This window comes from Equus caballus, chromosome 1 (assembly GCF_041296265.1).
Source record: "Equus caballus isolate H_3958 breed thoroughbred chromosome 1, TB-T2T, whole genome shotgun sequence".
Lineage (NCBI taxonomy): Eukaryota > Metazoa > Chordata > Mammalia > Perissodactyla > Equidae > Equus > Equus caballus.
The window spans coordinates 182,081,779-182,107,002 of record NC_091684.1 but is presented as its reverse complement, the minus strand read 5'-3'; the positions used below and the strand labels follow the sequence as shown (position 1 = coordinate 182,107,002).

Genomic DNA, 25,224 nt, shown 5'->3' with positions numbered 1-25,224 from the left:
AGTTGTTTTTAATTAAAACTGATTTCCTTCTTCTTTTTTCTTTTTCCTTCTCCCCAAAGCCCCCCAGTACATAGTTGTATATTTTAGTTGTGGATCCTTCTAGTTGTGGCATATGGGATGCTGCCTCGGCATGGCCTGATGAGCAGGGCTAGGTCTGCGCCAAGGATCTGAACTGGCGAAACCCTGGGCCAACCACTCGGCCACAGGGCCTGCCTCTGATTTCCTTCTTGAGTTACTTAAATATTCTGAGTCTGCGCTAATGTAGATGCTGTGTGGTTCATCTATTATCAGGACCTTTGAAAACCCCTAGAAGTAAGAAAATGATCTAACATATTGATGGAGATTTCAGCTAAAAGATGTTTATCACATTCTTATTTATAATAGTAAAAAATTAGAAGCAGTCTTAATGTTCAATAGTAGAGGAATGGTAAATTTTAGATCATAATATGTATTATGCTTAATGGTTTAGAATGTGAATTCTGAAGACAGACTGACTGGGTTTGAATCGTGACTTCAACACTTACTAACTGTGACTTTGGGACAATACTGTACCTTCCTGTGCTTCAATTTTCTCATTTGTAAAATGATGATGATAGGTTAGATATGAAGAAGAAATGAATTAATGTAAAGCATTTAGAACAAGGCTTGGCACAAAATAAGTGTTAACTATGATGGAATATTGTGTATCCAGTTGAAATGTGACCCCACCAAGAGTAATGTTTACTGGATTCTGCTGAGTCAATGTCACTGTTTTTCTTTGTTTATTGTAGCGAGGTATTGCGGGTGCTTCGTATCACAGAGCATCCACTTTATGAGGAATTATTTGGGTAGAGTTCTCTTGGATCTTATAACTGAGAAGATTCTTTAGTAATTGGTCTGATTTACCTGTGAACCTCCAGTAGTTGCTCCCTTTCTCTTTTTACTTTGTTTGGAATCTCGCCAAATTTGTGTGCCACCCTGAGCATTTTCTCCAGCTGAGCAGGGAGATCTTCTGTTTTCTTCTGCTGTTTGGCTTCTGGTATGTTGGCAGCTGGTCTTATATCCCCTCCAGGCAGGATATTGAAATTGATCACATTAATAGATACCGACAATTGGGATCTGCCAGTCAGATGACTGGGCCTCTGTCCTATCATGCAAAAGTGAAGCCAGCTGCTTGCCATCCTCACCCTTGTACACAATATATCCAGTTATCTTTTTGGTGCCTCACTCTTAAATGTGAACACCTAATAGGAAAGACTTTAATATGGAAATTGGAGACCAAAGGAACCACGCAAAAACCGGAACTCAGAAGGGTCCATATACCTCTTTGAATTAGTGTTTTTGTTTCCTTTGGGTATATACCCAGAAGTGGGCACTGCAGCATTATTTACAGTAGCCAAGATGTGGAAGCAACCTAAGTGTCCATCGATAGGTGAGTGGATAAAGAAGATGTGGTACTCACAGACACACACACACACACACACACACACACACAGAGAGAGGAATATTACTCAACCATAAAAAAGAATTAAATCTAGCCATTTGTGAGAACACAGAGGGAACTGAGGGTATTATGCTAAGTGAAATAAGTCAGACAGCCAAAGACAAATACCGTATCATTTTACTTATATGTGGAATCTAAAAAACAAACAAAACAGAAACAGGCTCATAGATATGGAAAACAAACTGGTAGTTACCAAAGGGAGAGCACTGGGAGGGCAGGCAAAAAAGGTGAAGGGGATTAAGAGGTACAAACTTCCAATTATAAAATAAATAAATCATGAGGATGTAATGTACCGCATAGGGAATATAGTCAGTAATATCGTAATAACTTTGTATGTTGACAAATGGTAACTAGATTTAAATCATGGTGATCATTTCATAATGTAGATAAATATTGAATCACTATGATGTGCACCTAAAACTAGTAGCATATGGTATGTCATTTGTACTTCAGTAAAAAAAGGAACTCAGAGAAAACAGGGAACAGAGACTTTCAAAACTCTAATTTTCTAAGAGGACTGAGAGAAGATAATACATCTACAGAACAAATAGGATATTATTTTTAAAGGTTCAATCAGAGATTTAAAAAGAACTAATAGAAATTAGAAAGTGTGATAGAAATAATTTCCGTGTGAAACTTTGGAGATAAGGTTAAAAGACTCTCCCAGAAAAAAGGGAAAAGTGAAAATAGGACTGAAAAGACAGGAAAATTTATAGGTTAGTTCAGGAGGGCCAACATTCAACTAGGAGTTTCAGAAAGAGAGAACAGGTAAAATGGTGTTGAAAAGATTTATTAAAGTAGTGAATAAAAGAAAATTTTCTAGATTTACAGAATATATTTCCAAGGATGTGTGTTTCTAGATTGGAAAAATTGATTTTAAAAAGATCCTTACAAAGGCCATTATCATGAATGCTAAAAAGAAACACCTCAAAAGAAAGCATGTTAACATGCAAATAGCATAAAGTCTCAGACCCTTCATGGTCCATGGTTGCTTTAATTTTCATTTTCCTAAGGACTGTTGATGTTGAGCATCTCTTTGTGCCATCCACATATCTTTTGATACATTGTCTAGTTGAATAATTTCTCCATTTTTTGTTTTATTTGCTAATTTTGAGATTTAAATATCCTTTATATATTCTGGACGCAAATCCTTTGTTATATATGTGACTTGGAGATATTTTCTCCCAATGTGTAGGCTTCACTTTAAATTCTTTTAACAGTGTCTTTCACAGAGCAAAAGTTTTTAATTTTGAGAAGTCTAATAATTCATCAATTCTTTCTCTTATGGATTGTGCTCTATTTGACTTTTAAAGCCGTGCACATGTATTAGTGTGATCAAATACAATTTTAAAAGCCTAAAAGGTGAGTTCTTACTTTAGAGACAGAAGTTTCTATGCAGGGTACAACAGTACTTAATTTATCAAAGTTCAAAACAAAATTGTCATATCTTAAATTTACTGTTTTCTGTTTTTCTGTCATTGATGTGCCAATTTTGTCAAATATTTTCTTTGCCTTTCATTTTATCCCCAAATATTATGACATATAAATGTTGAGCTGAGAAGTGTGTGTTATTGATTGTGGTAGGTTTGTGTTTGTTTGTTTTTACTAATTTGCATTTGGAAAAATCATCTCTTTCTGCATTCAGATTTTATATGGTTCCTTAAACAATGTGCTGCATTAGGCAGAGTATAGTAGACCTATTAAAACCCTATACCATGTTAAAGTGCTATTAAAAAATAGTCTGGATTGTCTTATGTCCTTAATTTGGACAAATAGAACCACTCAGGGAGGAAAAAAACCCTAGATTTTAGATTCTTCTTCTTTTTGTTACCGTGTTCTCTTAGTATTGGTAAGGACATCTGACATCATCTAGTGCAACCCCCACAGTTTACAGGTGAAGAAATTGAGGCCAAAAGGTTTAAGTGACTTGACCAAATTCAGGCAGCTAGTTAGTGTAAGAGCAGAGGCTTTCATTTCAAGTCTGTAGTGAGCTGAAATTTCCACTGTTCTGTTATTACCTCTGTTGGCAGATATTTAAACAATTGTTTGAAAACTCTCTTTTGTATATAGAGAAGGAACTGAGATAGTTGAGAAAATGACTTCATAAGTAGATAAAAATAGATTATCAGTATTACTTATTAAAAGAGTGGTTCTGGAAAACTTGAAAGTATTTCTTTAATATATTAAGGGTCTCATTTTCTAGGTAAGAAAATCTGTGAAATGAATTGGAATATTCTGTATCTCATTTACCATAACTTTAAATCTGGGCAGCCTGATAAATTAAAGTTTGGTTTTAGTCCTCAGACATTTGGGTCAAGCTATAAGAGAAGTTGTAGGGCTATAAGAAATGGTAAGTTTAATTTGCTTGCTTGTGATGGCTTTATTTTGAGAAATAATAGCACATTTGAGTGTCTAATACTATAGGATTTTATTTTGATGTAATTCTTAAAATATTTTGGACAATCAACAAAGAACAATCACTTTTTTTAATTGAGGTTATGATAGTTTACAGTCTTGTGAAATTTCAGTTGTACGTTATTATTTGTCAGCCACCATATAAGTGCACCCCTTCATCCTTTGTGCTGACCCCCCAATCCCCTTTCCCCTGGTAACCACTAAACAGTAGAGAACAATCACTTTTACTTTAATTATAGAAAATAAGTAATCTTTCAAACATTCTTTTTCTTGGGTAAAATATTTAGTCAGTACATTATAAGTAGGTTGTTATTTGAATCTCTATACTACCTTTAAGTACTGTATTAAAATAGGAACCAGAAAGAAGTATTAGAATTAACCATTGGAATATTTAGATTCATCTTTCTTTCCTCTTACAGGCCCTCTGGTGATGTTCTTGAGACATTCAATTTCTTAGAAAATGCTGATGACAGTGATGAAGAAGAGGAAAATGACATGATTGAAGGCATCCCAGAAGGAAAGGACAAACATCGGATGAATAAACACAAAGTAGGAACTTGATTTTCTGTTCTTAGCTAAAATATATACATATATTCAGGATAGAAATTTTCGAGATGTCTTAAATTACATTGGAAGTGATTGATCATTTTTTATCATGTCGCTTGAAGGTTTTGTATAGTCAGTTCTTACTGACTTACTCACATATCATAGAAATTATTATTTGCTCTCTTCACTAAATGGCAAGAAAGGACCTGTTTTTATAGGACTAGTCCAGTGGTTTGAAACTTTTTAAAAAAAGCAACACCCTCTCCACTCGTGCCGCAATTAAGATTCACTGCTGAAGTATGCCTCTTCATGTGCGGCAAACAGTGACAAATTAACTGAAGCTGCAGTGGGGGACACTCCCTCCTGGGTGAGGGAGTCACCTATGGATTGTAAATGTATGTGTCAGCATTCTCATTCCTTGGTAAGGATTAATAAAAGTTTACTTTTGCTCATAGCCTAAGAAACAACTTTACCTGTTTCACTGGTGATGTGGGTTAGCTGTAGGAGCAAAAGTAGAGAAATGATGCATTTGTGAATTATCATAGTATTGTGCAGACTTTGAGGTATGTAAAAACAAATGGATAGGTTCAGTTGTGGTTCTTTAGGATGGTTACAGTCGTGTGGAAAAAAATGTCAGTGTTTCTCAAAAAGCTTCCAGTCTGTAAAAGCAGCTTTCATCCTTTCTGCCACATTTCGTATGTGTAACATACTCGTGTAATATGAGTGAATAGAGATTTTGATCCTTTTCTACTTTTTTTGTTCTGGGATGTGAAGCACTACTAAGATTACAACAGCTATTGACTTACGGTAGTTAATATCTTTCTTAGCTGTGCCATATCCCTATGAGTTATGGATTACATACACCATTCTCAGTGAGTGAGGTCAATTCAACACAGTGTGTCAGAATGTGAGTGAATGGGTCTTTAGTAGGAGTAACTGTGAATCTATTATAATTAAAGAAGTTAACTATTCTGACAATTAGCATTTTAACTGTTCTTATTACCACATTGCTTGTATCACATCTCACAACAGTCTTCACACAGCACTGTTGAGAACCATTTGTCTAAGGTATGACTGGGGATTAGTGAACCACATGGAAATCTGAAATTTTGTATCTAAGTGATTTAAAAATGGGAGTGCAGGTGTAAAGGTAATTGTGAGCACAGGATCCCTTTAAAATTTAGGATAAAAGTAATTCTTGGCTTGTGTTCCATTTACAGATAGGTAATGAAGGTTTAGCTGCTGACCTAACTGATGATCCTGATACTGAAGAAGCACTTAAAGAGTTTGATTTTTTAGTCACTGCTGAAGATGGTGAAGGAGCTGGAGAAGCACGGAGTTCAGGGGATGGCACAGAATGGGGTAAGGTGATAAGAAATATGGGGGTGGGAGAACATCTAGCCCTTAAATATGTATTATTATTAAATATTATATGTAGAATGTGTGTATCTGAATGTATGGTGGCAGTTAAACTGAGAGGGGGGAAGCGGTATTGAATAATTTCAGAGTATTTTGCACCAATTTGTATTTGGTGACTAAATTGGTTACTAGATGGCTTTTGGTAGATTTTGATTTTTGAAATTTGTCTTTGATTTAAAGTTGAAGCATTTAGTCAATTTAGAAATCCAGTTCCTTTCTTCTTAGCATGTTTTTTTAAAAAAGCATGTATACAGTTTTAAACTTTTCCATTATTTAATTTGGTTAATGACTTTAAGTTTCAGGAAGGCTTAATTCTTTCAGTATGCCTGTATGGTGTTATTTGACTTATTGCCAGGAAGTAATAAAGCTACTAATCCTAAATTGTAGCTCTATATTGAACAAGATTTAGTGGAGGTATTAAACTTTATTACATATAATATTCATTGTGCAAATATTAGGGCCTATCCTTTGGAAATAGTATGTAATGCTAATAATAATCCAGCCATAACTAAAAGGGAGAAGACATAGTTCTATTTTACACGGAGAAAACCCTATTAGAAAGTAAAATAAAAGTATAAAAAATGTTTTAAGATAATAAGTGAAGACCAGTATGATGTTCCTATTAAATATGTTCATTCAATCATCTTTTAATCTCAGTGGGTTATCTGGTAGGTGGAACTCAAATTGTGTTTATGGAGCTTTATTGAAGAAGGTTACTAAATACCTTAATACAGTTTCACATGAACACCAAAGTTGGCTTAGTTACTAGTGAGGAATTATCACTAGATTTTTTTAAAACTACTTTGGTGATAGGAAACACACTTGGATTTAAAAAATACCTCATTTATGTATTGAAAATGAATATTGCTTACAGCAGGAGAAACAAAACCTAATAATATATTTGTTGACTATCCTGATAGAAATCGAGTACCTAAAAGATCTGAATTTTGCTACCAGCTTTCTCATTGTTTATGATTCTCAAGCATTGGTTTCAGACCTTCATTTCTCTCTTCTAAGTGGAACGAGAAGAGGCACTTGATTGAAAATATGAAAAAACTCCACAATTACTTTCTAGACTTTGAATATACATTTTTGTATTTATTATTTGAAAATAGCCATATTCTAGAAGTTTACCCTTCTTTAAGAGTCTTTTTCAGGAGAAACAGTAAAAATACCTGTTTTCTTTTAACTTCTGCGGGTAACCCATTCAACATTGGAAATACTCTATTTTTTCCGCAATAATTTCTAAGGTACTATTTTTTTTTCTGGATTTTTTTTATAATTACAGAAATATAGTTAAATTATATAAGTATATAATTATTTTATAATTCATATATGTTTTAGGAGATTTAGAACCCTCAAATACATGTGAAGAAGAGAATTAAAAATCACCGATAATGCTACTATGTAGAGAGAACCATGGTTAACATTTATATAAATATACATATCCTTATTTAACAAAGGATTTTGCTGTGTCCTGATTTATAACTCACACTTTTCACTTAATATATTATTCTTCTTCAACATCGTTTTTAACAGCTGTATAATATTCTGCCAGTGTGTTCCATTATTTATTTAACCAGGGCTCTACTGATGCACATTTAGATTATTTTCATTTAAAAAAAAAGGATCAAAAGTGGTTTTCAAACATTTGTATAGCTAAATCTTGGCACATATCCATTCCTATTTCCTTCACCTAAAATGGCTGGAAATTTAACTGTCAGTCAAAAGAATATACAAAAATTTCAGGAATTTAATTTTATAAAGTGGCCTTGTTTCTTTAATAAAAGGATCGTATTATATACAGTTGATTGGTCTTCTGTCCAGACTATTGACTATAGAGCCAAGTTTCAAGAGAGGACCTACTTAGTGAGTGACAACTGTCAATACTTTATTTACGTTTACTATTAATATTTGAGAGTGACCTGAATCTCTTAAATGGAAGTAACCAACAAAGTCTCTTCCTTTCAGATGAGACTGAAACATCTTTAAAGCTTTTTAAGTTCTTGAAAAGGAAAAGGACTTATTTAAGAACAAAATGGTTCAAGTAGTTTCTTTCCTTGAGAAATGAAAACTGTCAAAAGATCTATGCAGTTTCTGAATTGATCTTTGCTACTCAACAGGTGGTCATATTCAGTTTTTCTAAAACAAAGAGGATGGATTTACAGACACTCCTTTGTATTTATTTAATTCGTTTACTTTAAATTTAGTTATAAATGAGACGATAGTGGTTTTCAGATTTAATTTTTGGGGAAAGGACACAGATTTTTTAAAAAAAATAGTCTGTCCTAATGAAATATATCCCAGTACCTCACCCACACTGGATGATCTGTCTTATTTTTTATTTTGTATACTAGGAATCTGCTCATATATCTCTAATTTTGAATCCTTTTATTCTATGAAACCACTGCTTTTTAGAAAGCTTTTAAATTGTTTTTCTTCTGTCATCCACATTAGATAGTCTGAATTTAATTTGATAGTTTTTTTTTCTTCTCATAATCAAAAATATTAGTGGATATTTCTTAATTTTGCTATTTCTCTCGTGGAGATAGGCGTTTTAAGGATGTTTATTTATTTTCTCCCACCGTGAAACTGCGATCTGTGGTTAATTTGTGGGACTACAAAATGCAATTACTACCTGAATGTATGTATTTAAACATAATGGATAAAGTACTGAATATTTGCATAAAGTAAAGTTAGTTATAAATTTATGCCACATTAAGTAGATTTGTATAAATTCTCTGCTTTGGTGGTTAGAATTACCATATAGAATTTTGTTTTTGTGGTTTTCAGTTGTCACGGGTCAATTTTTTGTGCATATTTGTGTTTTCTTTTAAACAAAAAAGTTCCCATAACTGATTCAACCTCATTTCTTGGTATTTTTTCCCCCTTAGATTTTTTAAAAACAGAATTAATATGTAGAAGATTATGCTGCCTCTTCCCTTTTGCTCTTTACTATTCCTTATAAGCAATATCAAATCAGCCGTTACTTTCCAGGCAAGTTCCAGGATGTTTTTGTGCACATATGCATTCACCCACCTGTTCTTTGCACTGCCTGAGTTTACCTTTGTTTTCTATACTGGAGGTTATCTTGCAAGTAATATTTGTTGTTTTCCTTAAGCTTATCCTTTTTTATTCCCTTTGCTTTTCCACTCCACCACCCTTTGCTACTTTAGTTATAGCTATTCACAGCTTTATTTTTTCTACAAAGGTCTTTTAAAAAACTATTTGGCTATCTTATTAAATTTTTCTGTCATATCTGTTTCCTGTATAAAGTTTATACCACTTCAGTTCTTTTTATTTCCATGAGGTTTAAAAAGTATTTGCTCAAAATGTGTCAATTTGTCTTGGTTTAAGTAGTCACTTTTAAAAATAAGAATTGTCAGCTTTGTTAAGATAGATGCAAATGATTAATTCTTTAGATCACATTGTTTTCTTAGAGTATTCAGTAAATTGATGATTCCTGATAAAGCGTAGTTTTCAGAAAACTTCATGATTAGAGTACATGAAAAGTGAATTTTCTCTTTAAATCAGTATTACAACTATATCACAAACAGTATTACAGTTTGACAAATAATCTTATGTGTAAATTTCAACCTTGAGCAACCTAGTTTTAGGTAATTCAAGTTAGCGAATTAACTTGAAGCTTTGAATTTAGCTTTTTACGTATGATCGTAGGTATATGGATAAGAGAGAAAGTGATAACAATTGTAGTAGGAAAGACCCAAAATACAGTAAATGATTGAATTTCTGTGTGCCGTTCATGTGAGAGATTTCTTATCTTTACTACATACAGCAATCTATTAGGAAAAAAAGACTTTTTTATGTCCACTGTATAGATTGACTGAGTGAGGCCTAGGGAGTTTATAAGACTTGTGAGCCAGAATATAATGTCATCAAAAATTTTAACAAGTATGTTTTCCATAAAATCTCACTATTGTGTCAGTCTGACTGATTGGCTTAGCCTATATGTTTTGGTTTAATTTTTATTTAATAGCAAGGTTATATAAACTCCTAGTTCTTAGTCTGTAACAGAATGTTAAAATTCCTAACACATGGCTGTTTTAAAACTAAACAAAGGAAGGAAAAACCCTTAATATTTAAAATAATTCCAATAGACTTATTTTTATGCTGCTTCTTAATGCTATTTTTCCTCTAGTTTACTATGGAGTAGTTTTTTTCCAGGCACACGTATTTACTTAAAACAAATATGGATTTGTTATTCAGCTAAAATAGCTGATGTGTCATCTTTAGCAGATGTACGGCAATGTATGTTTTCACTTCTCCATGCTTGTCACTGCTTTTATCTTACCCTAAAAAAATGAACTCAAAAAATTCTTCAGTGGAATTTGAGTTTTGTTTTTTTGTTTTTTTTTGCTAATCTTAGTTGTAGACCAATGGAAGAAGGTAATGAGATGTTGAACTATTTGGCTGGGGCGGGGGTAGAGGTGGGATTCTCTGAATGCTTTGTATGGATTATTGGAGACACTGTATTTTGGAATTATATGTATGTATTATATTGGACTAGAATGCCTCTCCATTAGTACAGTTATCCTGTGCATGCAGAATCAGTGTGACAGAAGGTGCATGAATATTTTCATCAATAAAATGGCACTGACTTTTCCAGCTTGCACTTTTATGAGTAGTTCGCATGTAATTCATTCATTTGCTTTTATGATGCTGGCTGAATAATTTTTTATTAACGTTTTTATAAAGATGCAGTGATCTATTTTTTATAACATTAGAATTCTGATGTAAGTCCATTGAAAGACTATCAGTTTTGAAAGAATAATAACCTTCAAATTTGTGATTCATAGAAATGAAGCACCATTTAACTGTTGTTAGTATTAAATGTTTAGAAACTTATGAGATGGGCATTTAGCGTCTGAGTTGTGAATACGAAAACTGAGACTGCACCTTTAAAGTATTTTGACTATATGCTGTTAGTACCTATTTATTATGATTATGTAAAGCTATAACAGTTTACTGCCAACAGCTTGCATTGCCAACTGCTGATTTTTTTTCTTTTAATAATATGCTGCATGTAGATAAAGATGACCTCTCCCCAACTACTGAGGTTTGGGATGTAGACCAGGGACTAATAAGTAAACTGAAGGAACAGTACAAGAAGGAACGAAAGGGGAAGAAAGGGGTGAAGAGTAAGTGCAGATTCTATTATAATTTTTGTATACAAATCTCTGAGAAAAAAATTCTTCAATTCTGTTTTGTGTATTTTTTTGTTTCATAAAGGGGATGACTAACTTTAAATTTTGTTGTATAATTGAAATTTATTTAAATATAATTTAGTATGTATTATTGATCAAGTGGAAAATCATTTTAAGTATGTGGATAAGGATGAAGGAAAAATTTGAAGATTTTTTGTTTTTTTTTAAGTTTTAAAAAGTTTGCCAAATTGTAAGGAATATTGGCCTTGGAATTTATAGTAACAGAAATTTGTTCAAAAGGGAGGAAGTATAAATTTCCCTATTTTTGGTACATATGGTATTATAGCTATAACCAACTCATATCCAGGTTACTTTTCATAGTTTGGGAATCCTGAAATACAGTGAATAGGAAAACTCTTTCCGTAATTTCTGCTTTCTGGCCTTAATCCAACAGCAAATAAAAACAGCAGCAGAAAGCTCTTCTGGATGGTATTTTCTTGGCTACTCTGTTGGAGGAATGCCAAAGGAGAGGGTAGTGGTGACAGTAGGGTTTGTTTGGTCGATAGCTGAGTGTCTTTTGTGCCTCAATGTATTTTTCACTATGTTTTATCCTGACCAATGTACTGTAAAAGTATAAATTTAGCTATAGCACCTCTCAAAGAAGTAATTCATTTCCATTTTGTGAATAAAATTTAAAAACAGCCACATAAAAAACATCTTCAGACCTATGAGTAGCAAATGGAGAAACTTGAAAATTATTTTGGGAAAACTTTATTTTGAACTGGCCATTGATTTCTGCTAGTCTAAGGTTTTTGACTATGTCAAGAAGAAATCTGGATGACAAAGGGAAAAACCGTATAAGCATTCTTTCACGTTCTTTTCTCTGGTGACATTAGTTTATGAAATGGCAGGTGTAATGGAAAGGGTAGAAATTTCCTTCAGTAAAGCATTTTTTGAATGGTTTAATTTATTGTGGAGACTAATAAACTGTGGAGTTTTGGGGATTTTTACCTGTTATGCAGTTTTCCTTGATAACTTTATGCTAATTTATATTATTGCATGTGAATAAAAAGACGGACTGTTATTTAAAAAATTACAGACTGTGCGGTGTGAATTGCTTTTTAAAAGCATTCTGTGCTGGGCAGGGGCTACATTCAGCTCTAACATCACTTACCTATGTAATTCATGCATGTTGAGTATAAAAGTACTTTTGCATGATTGACTATTTTAATATAGACACAGTGACAGAATTTTAGGGTTTAGGTCTTTTTTTAAAAGAAATGAAGTAGTTTATTTTAATATTAGATTACTTACTTTATGTCTGTTATTCATAAACTTATCTGCTTAAGATTTCCTTAGAAAGTGTTAGATAGGGCTAGCCCTGTGGCCGAGTGGTTAAGTTCGCGCATTCCGCTGCAGGCGGCCCAGTGTTTCGTCGGTTCGAATCCTGGGCGCGGACATGGCACTACTCATCAAACCACGCTGAGGCAGCGTCCCACATGCCACAACTAGAAGGACCCACAACTAAGAATATACAACTATGTACCGAGGGGCTTTGGGGAGAAAAAGGAAAAAAATAAAATCTTTAAAAAAAAAAAAAAAAAAGAAAGTGTTAGATAATGCGGGTTTTAATTTAAAATATAAATATCCCATTTTTTTTCCTGATATAATGTGATTATATCTATGGCTTTTTGAGATTTAGAAATATAGATATAAATCAACTTAAGGTCTGTTCTCAGTTTTCTGAACTGTTCAAAATAATGTATATATTTACAGAAGAAACTAGTTTCTTGTTAAGTAAGGTATACTTAAGAGGTGTACTTTATTAATGCTGCTAAAAGTCAAGACCATGAAACTAAGGAGCACTGATGCAGTTATTCTGGTCTCAGGCTTCAAACAGGTTATGCTTCCTTTTCCTTGTAACTTTTCATTTTGACATCATTTCAGACTTAAGGAAAAGTTGCAGTAATAGTACAAAGAATCCCAGATACTTTTCATCCAGGTTCCCCAGATGTTTACATTTTACCACATTTGCTTTATCCTTTTCTCACTGTAAATAGATGCATTTACTATTTTGAACAGTTCAGAAAAGTGAGTAACTTGTAGACATGTTGCTCCTTAAATACTTCAGTGTATGTCACCTGACCACAAGGACGTTCTCTTACATGACCACAGTGCAGTGACGAAAATCAGGAAATTAGCATGATACAATACTATTATCTAACCTGAAACTCAGTTTTCTTTCATTTTTAAATAATTTCTAAGCTTTCTATAATTGGGGAAGGGAATGAGGGGGAGGTTAAGTTTATCTTTTGTTAAAAATCTTGATCTGGTAGGATTTTTCTAGCTTTCTATGGTCTCTATTTTTGCTGTATTTTATATCTCAGTAAAACATGTAAATCAATAACAAAAATCACACAGTGTGTAGCATCTGAAATAAGTATGAAGTATCTGAAATCTGGATCCTTTACTTAGAATAAGAAGGAGGAGTTTAAAATCTATTAAGACTTCTTTTGATGATTGTCTCAGTTTTTAACCTGGGAAGTTTAAATTGTGGTTTGTAATCTGTGTTCCTTTGATAGATGCTCTTATTCTTGTGGCTTATGGTTACTCCTGTGCTATTTTATACCTATAAAATAGAGGCTTATTAAGCAGATTAGATTATTTCATGTCCTTTCTTCAAAAGATTTACAGGCTTTCCCCATTTCAAAGATTTCACATTCTGAGAATATGTGTATTTACAGTTCTGGTTCTTAGTGGATGGACTTGTCTTAGTTTTCCTAATTATTCTTATTTATCCTAACTTTCCTGTCTTTTCCATGTATAGAATGTGATTTATATGTCATTCCTCTTCTCTAGTGTTATAGAATTGCTATACATCTTTTGACTTGATTATCAATAACTTTGGAAAAAGGGAGTCTTTTTAACTTTTTCAACATTTCTTTTAATATAAATTGTAAGCGAATGTCCCTGGATCATTTTCTAGTTTTGTTTTAAATTTCGTCTTAGTATTTGTCATTTGCTATTCCAGATCCAAGATGATAAACTGTCACTAGGAAATATAATATTTTTGTTAAGTGTGACTTTACTCTATCTGTATATTAAGCATTTTAATGCATTTAAGGAGAAATTAATCTTTTGTAGCAATAACTTTCAGTAGGCTTTTAAGAACACCTTGGCATGTAGTGTAAAATATCTTCGATGATTAAGCTGCTTCTATCTAGGAAAGAGTATACATTTGAAGAGCTCATAAAACAGTCCAATATTCTTTTTCCTGCATCAAATCAAAGACAAAAGCAATTCTTTCATAGTCAGGGATATTATTTTCAGCTAAGAGATCCAGTTGTTGTACATTTCCAGCTTTAATTTCACACTTTTAAAACAGACCATTCAGTGCTTCAACTCAGATTACTTTTTTTCTCCCCCAAGAAAATAATTTAGGCATTTTGACAAGAGTGAGAAAATAACAGATTGATGCTCTTTGAATTAGTACACTTGTTTAAACTGCAGAATCACTTTGCAGCTAAACTAGTTGTTTTTCCTTAACATTGTGATGTTGTCTTTTTAAGATGACAGTTGTCATGTGAAACCTTTATTACAATTAGACTGATAGAAAACAGAACAGATCTAACAAACATGACATAACTAAATCCTCATTCTAAAATAAACTTAGCTTTTCTGGATTGCCTGCTAATAGTTGGTTTCACTTCAGAATATAAGATTGATTAACAAAGGGAGGGCACATTTGAGAAAGGGAAAATGTTAGATTCAGTAAAAAAGTACTACTTTACTTACAATAATAGAGTGTACAGAAAACTGAATTTCATATGTCGTGAGTGTGTGTGTGTTTGTAAGTGTGGATTTAAAGACACTAACACAACAGTCATCAGTCCATAGTTTGGCTTACACATGGCATGGTTAGTGTGTTTTTCATTATCCCGTAATCTGTTTAGAGGATTGTGAGTTTGTATGGAGTTGGTGGTCATGGTTAAGAGGTAGCTTGGTTGTTTTATAATTTGTAGTAGTTGAGAAAAAGTTTTTATGGTACCAGCCCCACGGCCAAGTAGTTAAGTTCGCGTGCTCTGCTTCGGCGGCCCAGGGTTTTGCCAGTTTGGATCCTGGGCGAGGACATGGCACCGCTCATCAGGCCATGTTGAGGTGGCGTCCCACATGCCACAACTAGAAGGACCCACAACTAAAATATACAGCTATGTACTGGGGGGATGTGGGGAGAAAAAGCAAAAAAAAAGAAAAAGGAAAGATTGGCAACAGTTGTTAGCTCAGGTGCTAATCTTTAAAAGAAAAAGTTTTTGTTACTATAAAAATCAGAGTGTTTCTCCTTCTATAGATTTCAGCAATAATTGAGAATATCTTTAATGCTTAATGAGTCTTTAATTGTGCCCTTGATTATTTATATAATATTCTAGGACACTAATACCATTACAGTTTTCTCATTACTGCTAATCAGACTTCAGATGTTTTGCTTGATACTGCATTTTGTTAGATTAACTATGTTTAGGATATTGGATAGATTTAGAAAGAAAATGAAGATGCATTAAATTTGTAGCTGAAAGATAAAAAGTAGGTGTTAGATATATATAGATGTAGATATATCTAGGTGTTTTATCTGCTAGTGAAGTCTGCTTTAATCTTCAGCAGTTTTTGAGAAGTTAGAATTAAAGCAGGGACGTTCCATCTTTTCCTAAATTTGGCACTATGCCACACAGAAGCTAATGTTTGACTCTATGCAAAAAAAAAAAAATAATAATAATATAGCTTGGGATCCTTAGTTTGAACAATAACTTTTGTTGTCTCCTACTTTCCTTGTGCTTTATCTATAATGGCAAAACTTTTTCTCTCCTTTATTATATTTGACATTAGCTATCATATGATGAAATTATAAAATAATATCCAATGAAGTCAAATTTTATGGTACACACAAATTTAATAAGGGTGAGCAGGGAAAAATCAACAAAGGCTTCACAGAGGAGATGGAACTGGTTTGGAGAAGTAGGCAGAATTTTGATAGGCCAAGGTGCGTGTTAAAGGATAGAGACTTGTATGTCTGTGTAGGATGTATTCTCATTTCCTGAGGAATAGGTGAGGACAGATATGACAAAATATGGTGGCAATAACCTTGGTGAATACTGATACTATAGGAAACTGGTTTGACTGGAAATTAGGGAGATTTGTATTGTGGAGCATTAAAAGATGAGATTGGATAAAAAAGATAGGATCAGATCCTGAAGCACATGAAAAGTTAAGTACAAAATTTTAGTTAGCCTTGATCTAAAGAGCGTTAAAGTGCCACTTGTGGTTTCTCAGTAAGGGGTGATATAATAAATGTGATAATTTTGGAAAATTAATTTAGTTGTAGTATTCAAATTTGGTTGAAGGCAAATGCAGCTGGGAGATAGGAAAACCAATTAGGAATCTATTGCAGTAATTCATAAGAATGAAACCTTTGGTTAGAATAAAGTCAATAGAAAGAGATTAATCTGAAGAATACTCTAAGGGAGGATTCTTTTATAAAATGGTTCCCTCACCCTATTTTATAAGTTAGAGGGCTTATTAAGTGTGGTTGCAGAATTTTAAGAACAGAAACCAAATCAGTGGTGGTGATACTCTTAAGTGGCAAAGTTATGAAGGAGAGCTATTTTGTGAGAAAGGGTGATGTTTGTTTTCTTTCATGTTGAATTTAGCTGATCATTAGACATTCAGTGGTAGTTTTCTTTTATTAGAGAATTTCTTTACAGTCGCTTCATTGTCAAGGGGAAAATTCTCAGATAATACCAGGTTTCTCCATTATAATTATTTTAGAAAGGACTACTTGACATACTGTGTACTTCCATCCAGAAGGAGAGTTGCTTAAGTGTTTCTAAGAAGTTAGGGATTATGTAAAATAGAGTATAAATGTATAAGATTCCACCTGCTTTTATTAAGTCTTACCATCACACTGCCTGGCATTCTTTTAGGGATACACAGATGAATGAGTTACTAATATTCTCATAGCCATGGTGAAATGTGATAATTATATAGCAGTCTAATTAGAGCATTACTGGTGACATTAGTAAATATAAGGTAATAATGTGTGAACTTGGGTTTGTCTATTTTGTTTTTATATTGGCTATAAAGCATTTTTTTTGTCTTTTAAATTATTTTTTATGACATTCTTAAAACTATTTTCTTTCAAAATACATAAGAGAAATGGTTCTGTCATTTCTGAGAAATTCAGAGTTAAAGAGATCCCACAATACTGCAAATGCTTTGAGTTTTGTATATTTTGACCTGAATTATCCAGGCAACAGCTGAAATTCTCCTCTTAAATTTATGGCCCATGATAGTATTGACTTTTCATACTTTTATGAGAAACTCAGAGAACTCATGGGTAAATCGAATTTTTCAAATTTGGGAGAAGTGAAAAAACATTTTAAGAAAAATTGGGGTTGATTTGTTAATGACAAATTTGTGTGAATGTGGCAGGAAAATATCCACGTAAACACCAGGGAGAGGTAATTGTCCTCTCATAAAAATCATTTGTACTTACTTCTTTGTTAACTTTTGAAAACAGTGAATTAAGTTGGAAAAACTCATGTTTTATTCTTTATACTGTTAAACATTAAATACTAAAATCTCTTTTTGTTTTAATGATGCCTTCTGTGTCTGTGAGCTTACAGAACTTTGGTTGAGTTACAGAAGACTCAATTTTATATGTGTAAAAAACAGTGGATATATATCCACAGAAATAGTGAATATCTTAAATATTTAAATCATTTTAATATTTTTGAGGGGATGCTATGGAAAATTGAAGACATCTTTAATTATCTGAGATATTTATAACTGGAACTTCTTAAAAATAGCCTGTTTTGTTAGAAAATTGGTCTTAAAGGCTCCTTTCAAGTCAAGTGGTAGCCATTAAATGAACCTGTATTGCTGACGTTAATTTACAGGGGTCAGCAGGACAAAACTCGACGACATGGTAGCTGATCTGGGAGATGATATGCTGCCCCACATCCCTTCAGGAATCATTAATCAGTTTAGGTCAGCCTCTACTAGAATGACTGATCATGAAGGTGCAAGAGCAGAGGAAGGTACAAAATTTAGCTACCGTGTTTATTTACATTGCAGAATATGTTAATTCCAAATCACATCTCCTTAATACTGTAAATTTGCTGCTGTTCTAAAATGCTGAAGATCATCCTATATGATTTTCAGAGAAGGTGTTAGGCAAGTGCTTGGTGTAGTTGTCTTAGGGATTTTGAAATTTGGGGCTTCTGTGTCCTTATATTTTGTTTTTATTTTTAACATTAGGTGGATTGATTTCTGTCATAGGTTGATTCAAAGTATCTCTCTGAAGTTTAACTTTAGCTTACAGATCTAGTAGCAGGAAAATAGTACGTAGTTTAAAAAAAGACTTTAGAGCCAGCCCTGATGGCCTAGTGGTTAAAGTTTGGCACGCTCCACTTTGGGGGCCTGGGTTTGGTTCCCAGGCACAGAATCACACCACTTGTCTGTCAGTAGCCATGCTGTGGCGGTGGCTCACACAGACAAACTAGAAGGACTAACTACAATATACAACTGTATACTGTGGCTTTGGGGAAGAAAAAAAAAAAGAGGAAGATCGGCAACAGATGTTAGCTCAGGGCGAATCTTTCCCAGCAAAAAAAAAAGGACTTTAAATAGTACTTGTGGAAAAGAACTGTTCAGTTGTTATTTCTAAAAATGTATGTAACAATTGTCTGATTTAATCATTTTAGAATAAAGCAACATCATTCTTTTTTTTAAGATTGGCACCTAAGGTAACATGTGTTGCCAATCTTTTTTTTTTCTTCTTCTTCTTCTTCTCCTTCTCCCCAAAGCCCCCCAGTACATAGTTGTATATAGTACGTGCAGGTCCTTCTAGTTGTGCTGTGTCTGATGCTGCCTCAGCATGGCCTGATGAGCAGTACTAGGTCCACGCCCAGGGTCCGAACTGGCAAAACCCTGGGCTGCCGAAGCAGAGCGCACGAACTTAACCACTTGGCCACAGGGCCGGCCCCTTACTATTCTTCATACTAAGTATATACTACTTGGTAATGAAGTTTCTAAATTTTGCCTAAACTAGAACTATGTAGGGAATGAAATTACTACTTAGGCATTTTTTGTAAAATTGATTCTAGCTGGAGATATGTAGATGTACTTAAATAATTTGTAATTCTTAGTCTAAATAGTTATAATTCTAAGTAATGAGACTGAATTCTTACCAAAGGTTTATTATGATATATGAGATATATACATATAATTCATTATCTAATAATTTGACATACAGATTGAATTTCATTGTTGTTTCACCTTTTGCCGTGTAAGGGCAATTTGTTTGATGCCCCAGTCAAAAATTTTTGAATATGTCTTCTTCTCTTTTAAGAGTTCTCTAGTAGCACATTTTCCCAGTTAAAGTTAAGTATTTCTGCATTTTTCTCTACAGTCACTTCTGCATGCATTTACCACTCACCATGATCTGTAAGAAAGTTTGAAGGAGGATAAGGAAAATCATGAAAACAATAAAACCAAAACAAAACATTAAAGCATGAAAAGCAGCAGGAAAAGTAAAATAGTCTTGATTTTTCCAGATCTCTTTTCCGCTGTTGAGCTATTTTCCTGTTTTACTTTGTCAAGTCTTTTCTGAAAGCATGTACCAAACTCCACATTTTTCATTTTATGCCTTTAGTAGTGGTTTAGCTTCTTTAGTTTTTGGTCTCTTTTACCAAATAATGCATAGGAAAACTTGGAAACATTTTTGTAGTTAATGTTATATATTTAAACTACAGATTTTACAGTTTAAGGCAAAGCATATTAGCAGGAATAGGAACTGTTTTAAATGCTTCAAACCAACAACCTATGGAAAAGCCCATCAAGGCCTATGCTACACAAAAACCAAGTTAGAGCTCTGTGTGTGTGTTCATGTGTGTGTGCTGTTTAAAGCAGCAGTGTAAGTCAGTGCTCTCTTTCACAGTGGTGGAAGGAAGAAGGGGGAGATAAACACAACCTCATTATGCTTTTCAAAGGGTAAATCTTACTAGAAATTTGTTATTAAAAAAGGTTCAAATTCAACTTCGACCTAGAACTAAGAAGGGAACATTAGAGTTCATAACCTCTTATTTTCAGTGGCAACCTCTAACTTCAGAGTGCTTTCCTGTTGAAGTCCATGTCATACCTCATTTTATAAAGAAAAAATTTCTGTTTTCAAGGAGAGAAACTTCTACATTACAACCTTTCAGACTATTTTTAGTAAAGCCTTAAGACATGTCTTGTCGCCACTGGCATAAATGGAATCAGTTATTGTACTGTGTTCTTTAGGTTTGATAAAATGGAAGGAGAAAGGAAGAGTTTGATATGTGAACCACACATTTCCTTGGTCGTTAGTACCCATAAAATGGAGAATTACAGAAGTACAAAAAGGGCTGTGATGTAAGATCCCATTTTGTAGATCCTAAGATTTCCATAAAGGGAAATGCTAATATGATAGTAGTATTCTTAAATTGCTTGATGAAATCTCTTGGGCTATATCTAATAAAAAGTGTCATAATTTCCATCGTTAAAACTGCTTTTAGTAATTTTATTTTTCTTTTAATTGCCAGTTATGTTTTTTATGCTTATTGCTATAGGTACTAAAACAAATTACAGCATAGAAATTAATCTCCTTTGCAAGGAAACAAGGGCAAATAAATTAAGTATTTACTGTGATTACTATATGCCACAGTGATGGGTGATTATGGAAAGTAAAATACAGCTTAAAAGATTTTTTTCACATTATATGTAATATAATATTTCACATATATGTGTAATAAACACTGAGTGAGCAAGATAGCTTGCTGTATATATAAATGTATGTAGAGATAGAGAAATGTAATCTTATGGTTAATTAGAAATGGGTATAATACTAACTTTTTGCTTAATACAATTAATCTAAAACTCCATTAAGACTGGCTAATATTGCCCAGGCACTTCCCTTCACAAGCCCCCAAATTGCTCAACAGCTGATCAGAAATATCTCTGCAAAAAGAATATGCAATAATACAAAGTGATATTATGTTAAAGTTATTTTATTGGGCTTTTATCAAGATTTGTGTTATTGAGTGTTTATATAATTGTGAGTAGGAGAAATTATGGCCTTTTTTTCCTTACTTGTCTTACAAACAAATTATGAGCTTGAAAGAAGAATATGTCCTTGTACTGGCCAAGAATGCTTTGAGTAAATGTTACCTAATGCATTTTATATAATTGTTCTTAAACATAATTTTGAACTATTGATTTTATAGTTTGTTTCTGGTATTACTAATAACTGCCTACTAGGTATTGGTAGGAAGGATAGGTGCTACAGATTGTTCAGATTCAATAAGTATAATCATCGAGAGATTAATTAAATACTAATATCCCTATGTATATCTTCTGTCAGATTTACTCTGGATCAGTTGCTGACTCACAGCTTCATTTTAGAAACGTCATTTAGGACCCTATTTGAGTCAAATTATATAGCTTACTTTGATAAATAATAAAATAAGATAGTCTGAATAAAGATGAATTTTACTTTTGCCATAGTATGTATCTAAAAGTTTGTTTCCTCAGAACTGTTTTCAGTAGTATTAATGATGACTGACAAATTTCATTACACCTGTTATGTTTTCTGTAGTGTATTATATTTATACCATCATTTTTCATAGGAATTTTTCAAAATTGATAATTGGCATGAGTTTTTATGTTTCCCTTTTAAATTTGCTCATGAATTTTAAATGTATTTTGATATGTTGAGTTGTTTTGTATTACAGTGACTTGTGTACTTTCCTTCTGCATCTTAAGATTAAAATTTTGCTTTCAAAGCATGTTTGAAATGGTATTGAGAATTATTGCTTATAATATAACTTAGAGCAAAATATATAATAGTATAGTTATTCTAATTATGGCAGAGTTTGATTTTAATTGGTCAAAATATCAGAAATTTAAAGTTACATAGTATAGATTAGTTATTTTAGAAGTGTCATGGTAAATAAAAGAGAAGTTAAAATTTTAAAAATCATAGTCGAAGCTTGAAAGCTAGAGCTTACAGAAAGGAAACCGACTTTGTTGGAGGTAGAACTGCGCCTTTCCTAGACTGTTGTTGCTATTACTGGAGGAGTCTGAGCAATTTAAGGCTTCGTTTCAGTAAACTGATACACTGTATTGGGACTGGAAACTGTTTACGTTTTAAGGCTATTAATTATTTTTATCAGGGATGGAAAACCTAGCACTTCTAAGCAAATATAATACAAAGCAAAAGGACTTAGCAACAACCTATTACATTAAAAAAATACCATAGTTATGATTGTACTGAAGTGATAAGTGATTTGAATAAACAAAGCTTTTGTGCCCCACCTCCCACCCGAGAATAATGTATCTAGTGCACACTTGATTTGTGGAAGATTATGTTGCAGCTCCTAAGTAAAGATTTGTTTATTACTACTCAGGATTTTTTGAGTGGAAGAAATAAGGAGGGAAGTGGGAAAATAAAAATTAATTATATTACTGAATATTGTAACTGTTAAGTGCTTACATTTCCCCCACAATATTGTCTTGTACTGTATGATTTTTCAGCATTTAAGAAGCGGTTTTGTTCTTTATAGCTGAACCAATAACGTTTCCATCTGGAGGAGGCAAGTCATTTATTATGGGTTCTGATGATGTTTTGTTAAGTGTACTGGGCCTTGGAGACCTTGCAGACTTGACGGTAACAAATGATGCAGACTATAGTTATGATGTAAGTGCAGTTTTATTTTTAATTTTTTAATGATTTAATAGAAGGCTCCTTATTTTTTGGAAACACTTATAAAACAGAATTAATGTCAAGGTGCATGGAAAAGATAAGTTTAAGTGTGTCAGTATTGTTGATTTGAAGTGACATGTAGTTTTTCTTTTATAACTGCTTTCTTTGTGGTGTTTAAATTTTTCTTAGGTATTGTGGTGGATTAGCCCTAGGAGTTTGGGATGATTGATTACCTTAAAATATTGGACGATAAGTATCTATCTTGAGTAGTCAACTCTCAATTATCTACTCAAATTAAGCCATATTTTGGTGTTAACATGAGAAAAATAGATTACCTGAACCACTTATTTGCCTTCAGGATACTTCTTAAAAAGCACCTTTTACTTTTGAACTTTTATTTTTTTAAGGATAATGTTAAAATTAGCTTGCCATTTCCTGAATTCTTAGTCCTTCATTTGAGGGATGGGAAGAGGATGGAGCGGGGGATGGGAAGGACAATGTTAGAGGTGAACTAGTCTTGGATTAAATCTTTTGCAGACAATACACACTCAATTGAGAGTTAACTATACTTGTTTAGATTTTATATTAATGAATTTGCACTTTTTCAGCAAATCAATTTTTTTCCTTTTATAACGACATTTTTTTCCCCTACATTTTATACTTAGGTTAGCATGCTTTTTAGAGACATCAGCCTTGGTAGGCTGGATTATTGTCATTAATATTTTTAAAGTATATAAGCAACTAAATTTTAGTAAACTTTTGGCTACTTTAGAAGTGGTTTCATAGCCTATCTTTACAGATGGAGAAATGAAGGTAAAAAGATTAACCTCTTATCAGTAGCAACAATGATAATGAAAATGGGATGAAAATATTCTTAAAGTGTCTTAAGTTCAGACTTTTGGAAAGTACCTTGACTTGCTGCCTTTAAAAATTTCACATGCTAATTTTCTAAATGACAACGGTACTGTTAATATTGTCCCCTTGGATTTTGGTAGTAATGTATATGATTTTTACTGTGTTCATGTAAAGTTTTGCAGCATGGTAGTTTTTTTTGTTGTTCTCATCTATCATTTAATAGGACCTTTGGATTTAGCCTGATGATGAGGGAAAACAGATAGCTTGACTCTTCATTTGATCTAGGTATTTGAAAGTTAATGAAATTATTCTTCGTGGTTCTTATTAAATGATAAAGATTTGTTATATAGTTTTTAAGGTACATTAAATTTCCACTGGACATTTTAGCAAAACAGTTTTAAATATATGTTTTTAAACACACCAACACAAACAAACAAAAAAATTCCACATGCCTATCGCTTTACTACTTTTACCACCAAATATTGCGTTTTTTCTTTTTAGTTGCCTGCCAATAAAGATGCCTTTCGAAAGACATGGAACCCCAAGTATACACTACGTAGCCATTTTGATGGAGTACGGGCATTAGCTTTCCATCCTGTAGAACCTGTGCTGGTTACTGCCTCTGAGGACCATACTCTGAAACTTTGGAACTTGCAAAAAACAGTTCCTGCCAAAAAGCAAGTATTTTAATCTTAGCCTGTGTTTTTTTCCTCCAAAATTTGCTAATAATTATAAGTAATTATTCTTCTTTGTGGTCCCATATCTTTTATGCACTCATTTGATTTTACCTGATGACTCTTGAACATCAACCAGTGATTTGCGGTTATTTAATTGTCTTCTCTTTTCCCACCTTTTTTTTCCCTTTTAGGAGTGCCTCTTTGGATGTAGAGCCTATCTACACATTTAGGGCCCACATGTAAGTTTTATTGAATTAGTACTTAATTAGCAACCATAGTTATTGTCAATAATTATTTATCAATCCTCAAACCTTGTAATTTTCTCATAATGTTTGTTTTATATTAGAAAAGACGTTAGTTGAATAATAGTTTATTTGCTTAATAACTGTATGAGAATATAATCAGTACTGTTCAAGTGTACATGTTTACCTTAAACAGTTTTTAGATACCATGTAAATTCAGAGGTTAGGGGGATGTGGATGTGAGTTTCTTCTTAGGCTTTATAAGTAATTTTTTCCCTCTTTACCCATAATAGTGGTCCTGTTCTATCATTAGCTCTTAGTTCTAATGGAGAACAATGTTTTAGTGGTGGTATTGATGCAACCATCCAGTGGTGGAATATGCCTAGCCCTAACGTGGATCCATATGACACATATGGTAAGTAAAAGACTCAAAACATACTTTTTTAAGTGAATGGAGCTGACAAAAGTAAATGCCTCAAATAATATTATAAGATTGTTTAAACATACATTAGTCTCCTTGTTTGGTTATTCCATTTACTAGTAATTTGCTTTATTAAAGAGAAAAATTAAGACATGACATGCCATGAATATTTAAGCCTGCAAATTGATACTTTCTCTATTTTGTCCAAAAATAAAGTATATTAAA

At 32.9% G+C, this 25,224-nt stretch overlaps 1 protein-coding gene across 4 annotated transcripts in view; it reads left to right on the top strand.

The window, feature by feature from the left end:
- STRN3 (striatin 3) overlaps positions 1-25,224 on the top strand; it is a 95,233-nt gene that overhangs the window by 55,357 nt on the left and 14,652 nt on the right. Inside the window, exons 6-13 of one of the 4 annotated variants that reach the window (XM_005603392.4) lie at positions 4,318-4,447; positions 5,665-5,806; positions 10,912-11,022; positions 17,979-18,119; positions 22,665-22,798; positions 24,161-24,336; positions 24,528-24,575; positions 24,872-24,993. In XM_005603392.4, coding sequence (XP_005603449.2) covers positions 4,318-4,447; positions 5,665-5,806; positions 10,912-11,022; positions 17,979-18,119; positions 22,665-22,798; positions 24,161-24,336; positions 24,528-24,575; positions 24,872-24,993 — 1,004 coding nt within the window. 4 annotated transcript variants of the gene reach the window in all.